This window comes from Dermacentor albipictus, chromosome 3 (assembly GCF_038994185.2).
Source record: "Dermacentor albipictus isolate Rhodes 1998 colony chromosome 3, USDA_Dalb.pri_finalv2, whole genome shotgun sequence".
Classification (NCBI taxonomy): domain Eukaryota; kingdom Metazoa; phylum Arthropoda; class Arachnida; order Ixodida; family Ixodidae; genus Dermacentor; species Dermacentor albipictus.
The window spans coordinates 456,479-470,256 of NC_091823.1; the positions used below are offsets into that span (position 1 = coordinate 456,479).

The window sequence follows — 13,778 nt, forward strand, 5'->3', positions numbered from 1 at the left end:
TGTGCCATGTGAGGCAATGAATACGCTCAAACCTCTCAGAGTTAAGAAGCATGGCACACAAAAATACCTCAAGCAAACACCTCCTCCTGTGTGTTCTGTGTACTACACAGACAAACAGCAGTGGTGCACCCAAGGTAATGTTTAACATCAACTCACCAATCTCGTGTTACACTAACCATTGAAGAAATTAAACATGTGCCATTATTGTCACCACTAATTATCGTCAATCAAAGCAAACAGCACAGCAAGCGTCGCTTACATCGATTCCCACAGTGTGTGGGATACGTATAGGTTTTGCTTAGAGCTCACTTGGACTCAGAATCACCAAAATTCCACTCTGTTTGGCTCACTAGGATTCAAACTCACCAGATCTATATTTAGCTGGGCTCATTTGGACTGAGACTCGCCAAAATTCTAATCAGCGGTGTTCTCTTGGACACAGACTCATGAAACTACAACTCAGCTGAGCTCACTTGGACTCAGACTCACCAGAAGTAAAATCAGTCAGGCTCACTCGAATTCAGACTCACGAAAATACTAATCAGCCAGGTTCACTTAGACTCAGCCTGACGAAAATTCTACTCAGCCAGGCTCTCTCGAACTCACCAGAATTATACTCAGCCAGGTTCCCTCGACTCACTCAACCAGACCCTGAAAGGTCTGTTTGTCCCACAGACCTCCAGAACTCGGACATCCTCTTGTATTGAACATATTGTTATGGGAAGGAAGGGAAGAAGCGTACATCTATTTACAGATGACTTTTAATGGTGGAGCCAACATGCGTAGTGCAGTGAAAAAAACCTAAACTCTTTTTTGTCATCTCCAAGGCCACTATCAACGTCATCTTCCCACATTACAGACTGTGACATTAGCACCGTCGGAAAAAGCACTTAATTGTTCCGGCTCATGGGTCCAAGAAAGGTACGGTTTGAGATGGCTGACATGGATGGTGTCAGAGAGAGGTGAAGGAACAGTGGCATCCAGTAGAGACACCTCATAAGTGACAGGGGTCACCCGGCAGAGGATGCCATAAGGGCCGTAGTATCGCGAGAAGAGTTTCTTCGAAAGACCAACAAGCGGAGTTGGAGACCAAAATAGCACAAGAGCACCTAATTTGTACTCCACGTTATGATGGCACTGGTCATAATGGCACTTCCGGCGTGTCTGTGAAGCAGAAAGATGAATGCGAGCAATGTGTGGCTATGACATCCCGAGCGTACTCTGTCGGCGAGTTGAGTGTGGTTGAAAGGACAGTCTTGAAAGGCCAATCGGCTCATAGCCGAAGAGGAGATAGAAGGGTGAGTAGCCAGCTGTGTCATGGCGTGTAAGCAAATGTGATAAATGGTAGAGTAGTGTCCCAGTCGCGATGATCAGATGAAACACACTGCTAGCGTGTCAGTTAATGTGTGGTTCAGGCGTTCAATCAGACCATTAATTTGAGGATGGTAACTGGTAGTAAGCTTGTGTTTAGCAGCACATGATTGAAGTAAGTCATCAATGACTTTGGCAAGAAAGCATCTTTCACGATCGGTGAGTAGTACGAGGTGCACCGTGGTGTAAGATAACATTGTGAAGCATAAGTCAGCAACATCTGTAGCGCAACTGGTTGGTAGGGCTCTAGTAACGGTATAGCAGGTTGTATCGACGGCAATCCACCTATTTTTGTCATTTGATATACGGAATGGTCCAGGAAGAAAAAACACCAACGTGAAAAAAAGGGTCGATCAGCATATCCAAAAGCTCCAGCAGACCAGCAGGATGCACAGCTGGTCTTTTCCGGCGTTGACACGACTCACATGCGGCAGCATAGCGCTGGATAGAGCCGTGGGGTCCAGAAAAACTGTCGCCAAATTCAGTCATAGGTCCAAGTAACGCCAAGGTGTCCAGCGGTGGGAACGTTGCGCAGTAGCTGGAGTACTGGAGTACAGTCTGTTGAAGATGAGATGGAATGACTGATGAGATGGAATGGTTAGGAGCACGACCCGTCAAGGTGCATGTTGCAGTGATACAAAGTGTCATTCTGTAGCACGAACATGTGAAGGAATGGGTCAGCTGGATCAGAGAGCAGGCATTCCATAAGCTGCCGTAACTATTCATTGCGTCATTGTCCAACACCAATGTCTTTCAAGGCGGAGAGCGAAAGAATGCAGATCAGTGCGACATCCACTAAACCAGCCGGTGTATCGACGGGATGACAAGACAGGCAGTCGACGTCCTGATGTAGGTGACTCGACTTGTAGACCACAGTGTATGTGTATTCCTGCAGCTGTAGGGCCCGGCGACCGAGGCGTCCGGTGGGATCCTTGGGGGAAGAAAGGCAACAGAAGGCATGGTGATCGGTTGTACTGTGAATGGTCGACCATATATATAGGGTCGGAACTTGCCCATCGCCCAAATGAGAGCAAGACACTCGTGCTCGGTAATTGAGTAGTTTTATTCGGCTAGAGAGAGGAGGCGGCTGGCGTAGGTGATAGCGTGGTTGTGCCCAGTGGCGTTGAGCTAAAATTGCACTGGTGCCGTAGCCACTAGCATCAGTGCGAATATCTGTCAAAGCGGAGGCGTCAAAATGGGCGAGAACAGGAAGCGTGGTGAGTAGTGTGATGAGCTGCAAAAAAGCAGACGCTTGTTCAGAGCCCTAGCAGAAAGAAACGTCTTTCTTGAGGAGGTCAGTCAGGGGACAGGCAACATGGGCGAAATTTTCCACTAACCTGCGGAAGTAAGAGCAAAGGCCAATAAAGCTTCGAAAATCTTTGGTACAGGTTGTAAGGGGAAATTCTGCACAGCACGAGTTTTAGCGGGGTTGGGGCGAATGCCTGACAAATCAACGAGATGTCTGAGCATGGCTATTTGGCAGCGACCGAAGTGGCACTTAGTCAAGCTGAGCTGCAAGCCAGCGGTACGAAAAACAGAAAGAACAGATGAAGTAGCACAAAGAGATAGACCATTTCAAGCACACAAGGGCATGTCCATCATCCGTCAAAGGTCACCGGGGCATTGCACAAGCCAAAAGGCATTGCTCTGAACCGACATAAGCTGTCTCGTGTGACAAATGTGGTCTTTTCATGGTCCATTTCATCCACAGCGAAGTACTATCAATGAAAAATAAGCGGCACTGTGAAGACAATCCAGAGCATTGTCAATGCGGGGAAGTGGATATACATCTTTCTTGGTGATCGTGTGTAGATGGTGATAGTCAATGCAGAATCGCCAGCTGTCATAATTTTTTTCTAAGAGAACAACAGGGGAAGCCCACAAGCTGGAAGAGTGTGCAATAATCCCTTTTGCAAGCATTTTTTCAACCTCGCTTTGGATAACTTGTTGCCCAGAGGACGACACTCAGTATGGGCATCGGCAAACAGATGCTGCATCGCCGGTACTTATACGATGCTTCACGACCATAGTTTCATCGTGCCGACAGGCATTTCACCATGGACTTAAACGGCCAACAGAACAATATCTCTATCGATTGCCTCGAAACCACTTTGGTTGAGGACCCACTCCGTCAGTCACCGAATAAACCAATTAGGTCAGAGCCAGTTGGTACTCGCCAGTCAACAAACATACTTGAAATCCAAACACCCCCACCCAAACTCCTCAAAGTATCGTTCCAGCTTCCTGCATGGCTCTGTTGTTAGAGGGGGGCCTTCTGTAGCAGCACTGATGTCAAGGAAGATGAGGAGAATGGTAGCTGGTTAGGGACAGGCCATTGCTTAGGAACAAAGCGGGCACGTGGTTCAGATTACGAGCGTCTTGCGCGATGTGGTCGGGAGCTTCGCACGTTGAGGAATGACCATCAGCTAGAACCTTCTACTCAGTAAAAACATGCTCCTGCTTATTGTGGCTCATTGTCATCACTGATTTTGCATGCCACAGGTCCTTCAAATTTGCCAGCCAACAAAAAACGTGATGGTCGCTCACAGCTTTGAAGGGCCTACTATATAGTGTGGGGTTCTCCTCCGTGCTCTTGGGACAAAGGAACGACAACACAGTAGTGCAAACAATCACAAGGGCATTTATTGCACCTTTCATAGATCAATGCCTGCTAGCCGAGTTGCTATCCACAAAACATGCCAATGGGCGCGCGACAAATCTAGAAGTCCGACTCACCGCGACCGGAAGCGAGCGAATATGTTCGCCCCATGCTGGATCCCAACGCCTGGTCATTCGCGTGTTCGGTCACGCCAACGGTGGCGCGTTCCAAGGCGGCCACGCGAGGCGGCCTCGCAGAAGCATGGATTGGCACACGCGCGGCACGTCCGAGTTGCTTGCCGTACCACCGTCAAAGAAAGTGCCCTTGTCTTTCCCGCACCCAAGTAACCGCGCAGCGGCGCGACACTCGCGCCATCTCTCGCACCGCGCTTGTACCACTCCGACCGCCACGGCCCACGCGGCGACGCCGCACGGAAACGGGGGCTATGCGGGAAAACAAAATATCAGGGGATGCGCGAGGGTCGCGCATCCCCACAATAGGTAAGGTTGAAACTTTGCGGTAGCCTAAATATAAATGAAAAAGTGATGAGAAGGTTTGCAGTAGCCCTCAACAATAAGAAATAAATAACATAACGTCAACAGTTGCAAAGTTCACGTACAGGTTTTCAGCAAGTAAAAAAAAAAAGTCGTAGTTTGCGTCCAATTATTTATTCTACATTTGCACTTATATTTGTTTTCACGGGTTTCAGCTTGTACTTCTGTAGATTACGAGCATGAATTCGCAACTGTGAATGGTCGTCAGTACACCTGTAGGGTTTGCCTGGCCGAGTTCACGGGCGCTTGCAGACGTGCAATTCCGTAACTACGAGGCCAGAACCATTTAGAAATCATTCTATATTGAGTTACCCATGGCAATTAGGAAAACACATCTATCGCGGATACATCAACAAGTTTTTAGGCATATAAGATTTACAAAATGCGTTGCAGAAATCTCCGAAATACGCTGCTGATATGTGCCTACTAAGATGCCCCCCTTTTTGTGTTCAAAGCGAGCGCATCATGCACGTTATTACTATTTTAAATGCGAGTAGCGGCATGAGCTTTGTGTCATACAGAACCCGGTGGCGGAGTCTTCCGATTAATTCGGGAGCGAGTTTCCACATATATATGCGTGTGTGTGTGCGTGCGTGCGTGTGTGTGTGTGTGTGTGTGTGTATGCGTATATTCGTTTTCGCGGGTGTCCGTTTGTACTCCTGTAGATCACGAGCATGTATCCGCAACTGCTAAATTGCATGCATTGCAAGTTTGGTGGCAAACGGGACGTCAATAGGTTCCCTGTGCAAAGTGTACAAGCAATGTCAAACTAATCATAGGCAGAAACTTACGATGTAGCCTAAAAGAGGCGTTGTATAAGCGATTTCCAACCATAGAGCAAAGGCCGCTTTCAAGGTCGCCTATTTTACGTGCGGCTCAGAGCTATCGTTTGGCGGCCCGTCTCGCCACTGAGGATTTGCCTTTGAGCGAAAGTCTGTGTCAATGCACCCTCCTCACATCCGACATCTCAGGCTTGTGCGGCACATCAGTACCAGTTCTGTCTCATTCGGAAAGACTTCTCCGATGCATGAGACAGGCAGCTCATAGACAGAGCATACACAGAGCTCTATAGCATAAACTAACACTGGTGGCTAGCCGTCTTTTAGCGATTCTGAGTAGGTTACCTTATCAAATAATGATGCAAGGAATTGCAGTCCGCGTTTTGTACCGACACAGCACACCAGCCTTTCACAAGTAAGGCTATTAGAACTTGAAGCCGACCAGGTCCAAGATTAGCCTGTGCACTGAAAAGGGTGTGGTGTAGTTTGTCAAAGTGATTGCTCGCTCAAAGGCGTCATTGTAATATTTACTTCATCAATATTAAAGTTCCCAGCATTATCGCAAAGATTCCTTCCTTTCCATTCGTCCAAATTTGCAGCCGAAAATTCCCCCCCCCAAAAAAAGAAAATTCCCTGCATGGAACATCACTGATGCTGACAGAGCAAACACAGAAAACGGGAAGACAGACGGTGTGCTAACCGAAGCTTACATACTACAGCACACGGAGGAAGCAACGGCAGCTAGGCTTGAAGCGTGCATGAGGCGGCCATTTTGAAATGCCGATGGCAATATGGTAACGCAGATTTATGGTCATACTCGATTCTAATGCGCACGCAATATTTGGACCCGTTTCTTTCTTTTTTTTTCTCTTGGAAAGAAAGTGCGCACAAAATTCGAGTAAATACCGTACATGTTACAATAGAATGGCAGGAATCAGGCACGTACCCAGGGGGAAAATTAAGAGGCATAACCCCACCCCCCTACGCCCCCGCCGCCACTTCTCACACACATTCCTAAAGCGCCGCCAAATCATTCTATTCGGCGGTCAACATATTGCTGCCTTTTACGGCGAAAGCAGTATATGACCGACTTCCGTAGTTTTTTTTGCCGTCCGTCAACAGAAAAATCATCCTGTGGGCCGATCCTGGTGGTAGTTCAGAAAGGGTCCAAGCTCAATGGCATATACTACTGGACCTGGAACCTGTAACACGTCCTTCGAGATCTTTGGGATCGGCCCATGTATGGGGAGTGCTTAATGCCCGCTTCACCTCTGCCGTGGGTCGGCCCGGTATTGCACTATCTTTGCGATCGGTTGATGTATGAGGAGTGCTTAATACCTGCTTCACCTCGGTCGTGGGTCGGCCCTGCACTGCACTACCTTCGGGCTCAGCCCAGTTATTGGGGGTGCTTAACACCTGCTTCCCCTGCACCGCAGGTCGACCCAATATTGCATATCTTCGGGCTGACCCGCAGCAGAGGTGAACCACTTTGCTTTTCGTTTGATAGCTCGACCGTCATCAGCTTTCGCTGCCATTCCATCTTCATAGAGTGGAATGGTTGTAAATTTTTTTTACTCCTTTTGGATGGTGGTATTTATTGGCATCTGCTGGGGTGTGAAGGCTGGTTTTCTCATCGATCCGTTGCTCGTGCGATTAACTCGAGATGAGTTCAGTTGTCACCATCTAGTTAACGATCATGCACATTGCTGTTGCTTTGTTAGTTCAACCTTGTTTGTTTAGACTGATCCAGAAACCAGGAAAAGGATTCAGTTCATAGTCAGCTGTTCTGTGGGTTCGTGGAACGAGTTGCGGCCAGAGAAAATGCCAGTTGTGTTTACCTTTTCCTTTTGCTTCATTATTTCCTCAAGTGATGGCTCGCCACGATGCTGGCAGATTCTCGGAACCATATATGCTGCCATAAAGAAAACGCTGCCGGAAGTGGAGAATAATTCCGTGTGTTTTGAATGACGCTTCTACAGTTATCAGTTGAGCCGCCTGATGTATCCACTTCTCTGCAGTGCTAATATGGGTGTTTTTCTAACCTTCCACGGTGGGCGCAGTACGTCTAGGACCGCATCGTCATGCGCTCTACGTGGTTGTACGGGACTGGTGACCACGCATCGTTACGCAACTTCCCAAATAACAACACGAGTCGGTTTTGGCACTTGGTAGAGCAGTAAACGAGGGATCCAAAAGAACTGTGATTGTTCTGCAACTATATACTTATCTTTAACTCTTCCAGAGCTAATTCAAAAAACACTATTAGAAATCTTTATTTTACACTTTTGCCTGTTTACTATTTTTTAGCAGCGTTCTTCCTGTGCTTCTTTCGTGCGTGAGTCTATTTGGTGTGGTTCTTTTGCCAAGGAGAGGTGTATCTCACAGGCGTACCTTTGAGATACACCTTAATTCAATTCTCTTTTGCGGGTTTACGCTTCTTTATGGCAGATGGTGGGCATTATTCGCATTTGTACTAGTAAAGCTACCCCCCCCCCCCTCTTATTAGCACATATAAGTTACCTTGGTTAGACAAAATAAAGCGAGCTGCTAGATTTTCTATCACTTCAAGGGTAAGGGTTAGTGATGCTTGATTGTTATCGCAAGTGGCAGATGCATATTCTAGTTTTTAATGAACTAGGGTTTTGTAGAGTGTCAATTTAACATAATTACGAACAGTAGAAAAATTACGATGAAGATATCGTAACATGTGATTAGCATTAGCAGTAATATAATTAGTATGCATATTCCACGACATATCATTAGTTATGTGAAGGCCAAGATATTTGTGAGCATTAACAGATGCTAATAAAGTGCAATTCAGTATATATCTGCACTGATTGCCACTGCTGGCCTTACGTGATATGCACATTGATTTACACTTGCTAACATTATGTTTCATAAGCCATTTGTTAGACCACAGTGACACATTGTAAAGATCCTCTTGCAGTTTGTATGAATCATCCAGGTTAGTGATCTTCTGGTATATTACACAATTGTCTGCGAACAGATTAATTGATGTTGATGTTACACAGTTAGGGAGATCATTATCATAAATCAAGAGGCGTAAAGACTCCAAGACAGAACCTTGTGGCACTCAGGATGTAACTGCTGACAAAGCAGATGGTAGTTATTGGTTGTGACATATTGAGTTCGATTAGAAAGAAACTCCTTAATCCAAGACAACACATTTGGGTCAATATTAAGCTGATTAAGTTTGTGAATATGTAGATCATGACATACAGTATTGAAAGTTTTGTCAAAGTCTAAAGAAGTAGTCAATATTGAATCCTTGATCTAAGACGGCAAACAAATCATTAGTGAAACAAAGAAGTTGAGTATTGCATAATGAAGTTTTTTTAAAACCGTGTTGAGATGGATGGATGAACGAGTTGCTTTCCAGGAAATCGATGAGGTGAGAACATATTACGTGTTCTACGAGTTTGCATGGAATGCTAGTTAATGAGATGGGTCAGAAGTTCTTGGGACAATTTGCGTTACTCGATTTGTGGACTGGAATAACCCTTGCCATTTGCCAGTCTGTAGGAACCGATGAGCACTGTGATGACTAAGTAAACAGTTTAGGCAGAATAACAGATGAAAATAATGCCGTACATTTTAACATTTTTGAATTAATAAGACCAGGACCTGCAGAAGATGAAATCTTTTCATTAACAATAAAACGGTTAATACCAACCCCATCAACTCATATGGAATCCATAGCACAAAACAAGAAATGAGGAATATTTGGTAAATAGGCAAGGTTATTATCACAAAAAAGGCGAGGTAAACACTTCAATTAACACAGTGTAACACAGGTTTTTATCAACATTGCTGCTATCAACATGAACTAATTGAATAGAGTCAGCTTTCTTGTCCCAAAAAATGCTCCAGAATTTCCATAGATTAGTTAGTAAGAGGGATGGCAGTGTGACATTAAAATAAGTTTTTTTAGCATTCCTAGCAGCATAAATGTGCTTGGCTTCTACATGATAGTAAGCATCCCAGCAATCGGCAAGATTGGTCTGTTTGGCACAACGGAAAATAAATTTATTTATGTTGCATAGTCGCAACAGAAAGAATTATTAAACCAGGGTGAGCATAAGTTATAAGGAATCTGCCTTCAAGCTATATACCGGTTAATTAAGTAGAGCAATTTATTTTTGTGGAGCTGCTAGTTTTCTTCGACAGAGCGTTCATCAAATTTAGTAAAGTAGTCACCGGTAAACATTTCCGGTTCACCAGTAATTGAGGGTATGTGAGCGTGGTTATAGTCAACGATAATTCTAGATCGCCTCTAGGAAGATGAATGCATTTTCAATGTGAAATTAATAATCAAGTGATCACTTATGCCCTGGAGGTAAATCAGTTTCGAAACAAAGTCAAGTACACAACTTTATCGGGTCAACACATTTTTACGCCAAAAAGATTAAACCTGTAATTAGCCTGTAAGGTAATCTCACATTTGTGACAAGGGGGGATGTAGTGTAGAGGGCGCTTCTAACCCTACTAACATTACTAACGACTGACGCTACTTATCATTTGCCCATTCTGTTGTTCTGCTGGCCGGTATAAAATATGCGGCAAGAAAGTGAGCAGACATTCCCATCTGCGAGTATGCAACACGTGGTGCTGCTTCATTCACTGCAGTTGGTGGCTCCCGAGGCTTTTACAGCAAGATGGGGAACGCTGGGGCTGCCATTGGTGTTGTAGACTTGGCCATAATTTTCTTCATCGTCACAGGTAGAAGTTATGTTCCGGAGGGCAAGTGTTTTATCTTGTGGCTTGCTTGATGGTCTGGGACGAAGTTGGTGTTTTCTTCGCAGTCCGTGCTTCGATCACAGCTCATCGCAAGTGTCCAGTACATGAACGCAAAGCACTTTCACCATATGTTACGTAGTAGTGACGGTGAAGAAAGCGGCAAGAATGTCAGTGACGAAACTATTGTTTTGTTGGGCGAACCAGTGCCCTGAAAAGCAGGGTACACTCAAAGAAAAACGACAGCAGCGAACACAGTCGACGATAGTCGAAAACCTGATCTGCCAGTCAAGCGCGTCGGCTTTTATATATGTCATCGAAGGTTCCAGAGTAATTGCTGGTGCCCGCATGTCTTTCAGAAAGTTCTACACAATTCACGTCGCACATACAATCAGATTATACAAGCTTCGATGACAACAGACAGCAAATAGAACCATCGATAACATTCGAGAAACTTCTGATACATGCAAGCGTGTCCCACGCTTGCATGTAAAAAGATGGTAAAAAGCGGTTGTACGAAAAAGATAAACCAGTACACGTGTCAGCATGAACTGGTAAAAAAATAAGCAGAATACCATTGGGTCATTGTGCTTTTGATTGTGAACATTGGCGCTGCAAAATCGTACATGACTGGATCGCATCAATGAGGTTCTACCGCATCTTGATATCCATGTGTCTGAGTTTGCGATAGCCTGCTACATTCTTGTTATGCAACACCAGGGGACTCCCAAGCACTGGGGGGACTCACGAGAGTTTGTGGTAGTGGCGCTTGTACTGCCCTCCTTGGTGGTCGCGGCGCTACGGCAGCGCAACAGGTGCAATGGGTGAAAGGAGTGAGGGGGAGACTTCTCCAGGATGTCACAATGGTTTGTACATGTTTTCCACCTCATTTGCTGGCCCCTTTGTTAGGGCCTTGGACATGAGCCCATTTGCGGAGCTTTGCACCTACTGCGAGTGCATACATTGCGTTGCTCCTTTTTTCCACACGATAAGCCGCACAGTGGTGCTTCATGCTCATGCGTGGTCATACTGCACCGAGCCCCACTTGTCGGAGGCGGAAGACGATGGATATGACCTGAGCTCTTGCGATTGGGCCCAATGGTTACTGCGAGATCAATTAGAATAGCCGCTTGGTTATTTCCTAGCGGCATGTCATGGTGAGCCATCCTCTCGCAGTGACGTGTTAGTAGTGGCTTTTTCTGTATTTTTCACCCTTGGCATGGGAGCCCTTTGATTCCTGCGCCAGATCGGGACTGGGCATTTGTGCAGTGTTAGGTGTAACCGGACACAAATAAACAGTTTCTGCCAACTTAAGACAATGCCGTGTTCTCATTTGTGCGCAGCGCTCTGGCCCTCCTTTTGCGGCCTAGGCATGCGTACAGCTGCGTGCTAGATGACAGGAGGCAATGGTTGACGCGGCCCTGGGGCTGACTAAGCCCGAACCAGTGGTGGTTGATACTTCTGTGGGATACTAGACCCCTACAACTTTCATTTGACTAAATCACTGTTGCTGGTACTGGTGGCAAGGCAAAAATGTATATTTGTCAGGTCAGGCAAAATTCACTTATGTGACAAAGCTACTTCCAGCCAGCATTCATATTCTAAGCACAACATTTCAGAATGCACACACAGAGAACAAAACGAAGTAGACAAGACCAGAGCTGGCCTCACTCTATGTGAGTGTCTTTTTGAATTTTGTGCTGCAAATATGAGGTCAGGTTGTCGCAGCTAACTAGAACACCTGTAAAAGGAAGTGTCCAGTACAGTCGAGTACACGTCCAGAACACCTGTACAAGGTGATATATTTGGGAAACCCTCAAGAAAGCCAACCTTGCTGTGGTGGGGTGCCACGCACGTCACAGTGGCCTCCTTGAGCAACGAGGAGCTGCAGTTGCGCAGGCGCCGCAGTTGAGCATGAGCTGCACCAAGGCTGATGGTGGCCACACCCTGGTGGTGGCCCGGCAGGCTCGTCTCAAGCAGCAGTGGCTTTTCGCGGCGCCGGCCAAGCGGTGGGCTCTGCTCCTGTGCCTCAGGCAGCACCTGTAGGCACCGTTGCGCCTGTTGGCTCTGCAGCATCTGCACTTGCACCTGCCCGCAAAAGACCACCCAATCACTGCAGCTGCTCACATAAGCATGGATGAAGTAACACTGTCAGGTATCTCGGCACACCCCCAAGTAGGGACAGCGCAAGCACAATGCCCGAACATAAAACTGCCAATAGGCCCAGTATTTGTGCAAGATTCAGCCAATAAAATGACCACCTCTCGAGCAACTCTTACCAAATAGACACTGGTATTTCAAGATAACTTGAATCATGAATACTGTCTGTCCAACCATGGTCAGCATGTTGCTATAGCAGTACATTGCCATTCCCAAGAGCATTGACATACATGTGGCTTTTCACAGCAAAAGCTCAAGCATGTTGTAGTGATCACCTATGGCTTAGTTTTGCTGAGGCGATCTCAACTAACTGCTGGCCATACCAAGCGTAAAATGGAGCAAAAGGTAGCTGGTCAGCACTTAAAGGTCTTTGGTACGGAAAGAACATCAAAATACAACATTTCTTTAAATGTTATTTTCATTATCTAGATTTATTATTCTTCTAACCTGCAGAGCTTTTCATTTTACACACCAGTATTTCAATCGTAGCAGTAATGCAGACCCCAAATTGCACACATACAATTGATGTGAATATTTTGGCTGCGCTTGTGTTGGACAGCTGCAACAAATCAACGATATTTTAATTGAGATGGACGCATCACACCGTGGACTGCACATAAAGATGTGACAGAGCTACATGAAAACAAAATTGTGAGTGCTGCGATTGGTGCATCAAAATACAAGCAATGGAGTACGTGGAACCAGCATTTGTTTGACCTTACCTGCAATAATATGGGTGAAAAAGGCTAAGCACCACAACATGAAAAAGCAATGAACATGACCAACCAAACTTAAGAACCATCTGGTTAACTGACCTGGTCTAAGCAGAGGGCCAAGACAGACACACAGGCCAAGTCCTTGAGATTGTCCAGAGCAGAAAATGCAATCAATTCTTCCACAACCGAACACTGTAGTGCCATGACATTCACACGGGGTACATGAAGCCAGAGTTGCACCTGCAAAGAAAAGTGTAACAACATACAGCCACTGAGCACAAGAAAAAACAAAGACTATCAAATTAAACACTTGTTTCTTCAAAGCAAAGCTTTTTTTACATAACCCCACCCCCTTCCGTGGGACTAAAGTGGGCTGATACCAGAGATGATGCACTAAAACCTGGGCCAACCACAGAGACTGTGCAATCAAAGGAGATAGTAGAATATTGTGAAGTAGTACAATATTCTTTGAGTCTTTTGATTGGCCTAAAGCTCCATCAAAAGACTCAAAGCACAATGGCAGCGGCGAACAGAGTCGGCAATCATCGTAATCTGACCTGCCGGTCAAGCACGTTGGCATTTATACACGAGTCATCGAAGGTTCCAGAGTAATCGCTGGTGTGTACGTGTCTTCCAAAAAATATTACACAGTTCGCGTCACGCATGCAATCAGATTACACAAGCTTTGGTGACAACAGACAACTGATAGAACCACTGATAACATTCCAGTAAGTTCCAGTCATGCAATAACTTCAAGTTGTTAGCGGGTTAAATGCAGTCCACAGGAAAAGGATAAATAAGTACACGTGTCAATATGTCACTGGGCGAGGTGGCTGAAGTCTAG

At 45.8% G+C, this 13,778-nt stretch overlaps 1 protein-coding gene across 4 annotated transcripts in view; it reads right to left on the reverse strand.

Annotated features, from left to right (window-relative positions):
- The window catches only part of tweek (transmembrane protein KIAA1109 homolog tweek), a 576,634-nt gene that overhangs the window by 287,835 nt on the left and 275,021 nt on the right, over window positions 1–13,778 (reverse strand). For all 4 annotated transcript variants that reach the window (XM_070534911.1, XM_070534912.1, XM_070534910.1 and 1 more), the window contains 2 exons: window positions 13,034–13,174; window positions 11,889–12,146 (listed from right to left, as the gene is read on the reverse strand). In XM_070534911.1, the coding sequence (XP_070391012.1) occupies window positions 11,889–12,146; window positions 13,034–13,174 (399 nt within the window). The remainder of the gene's footprint in view (window positions 1–11,888; window positions 12,147–13,033; window positions 13,175–13,778) is intronic.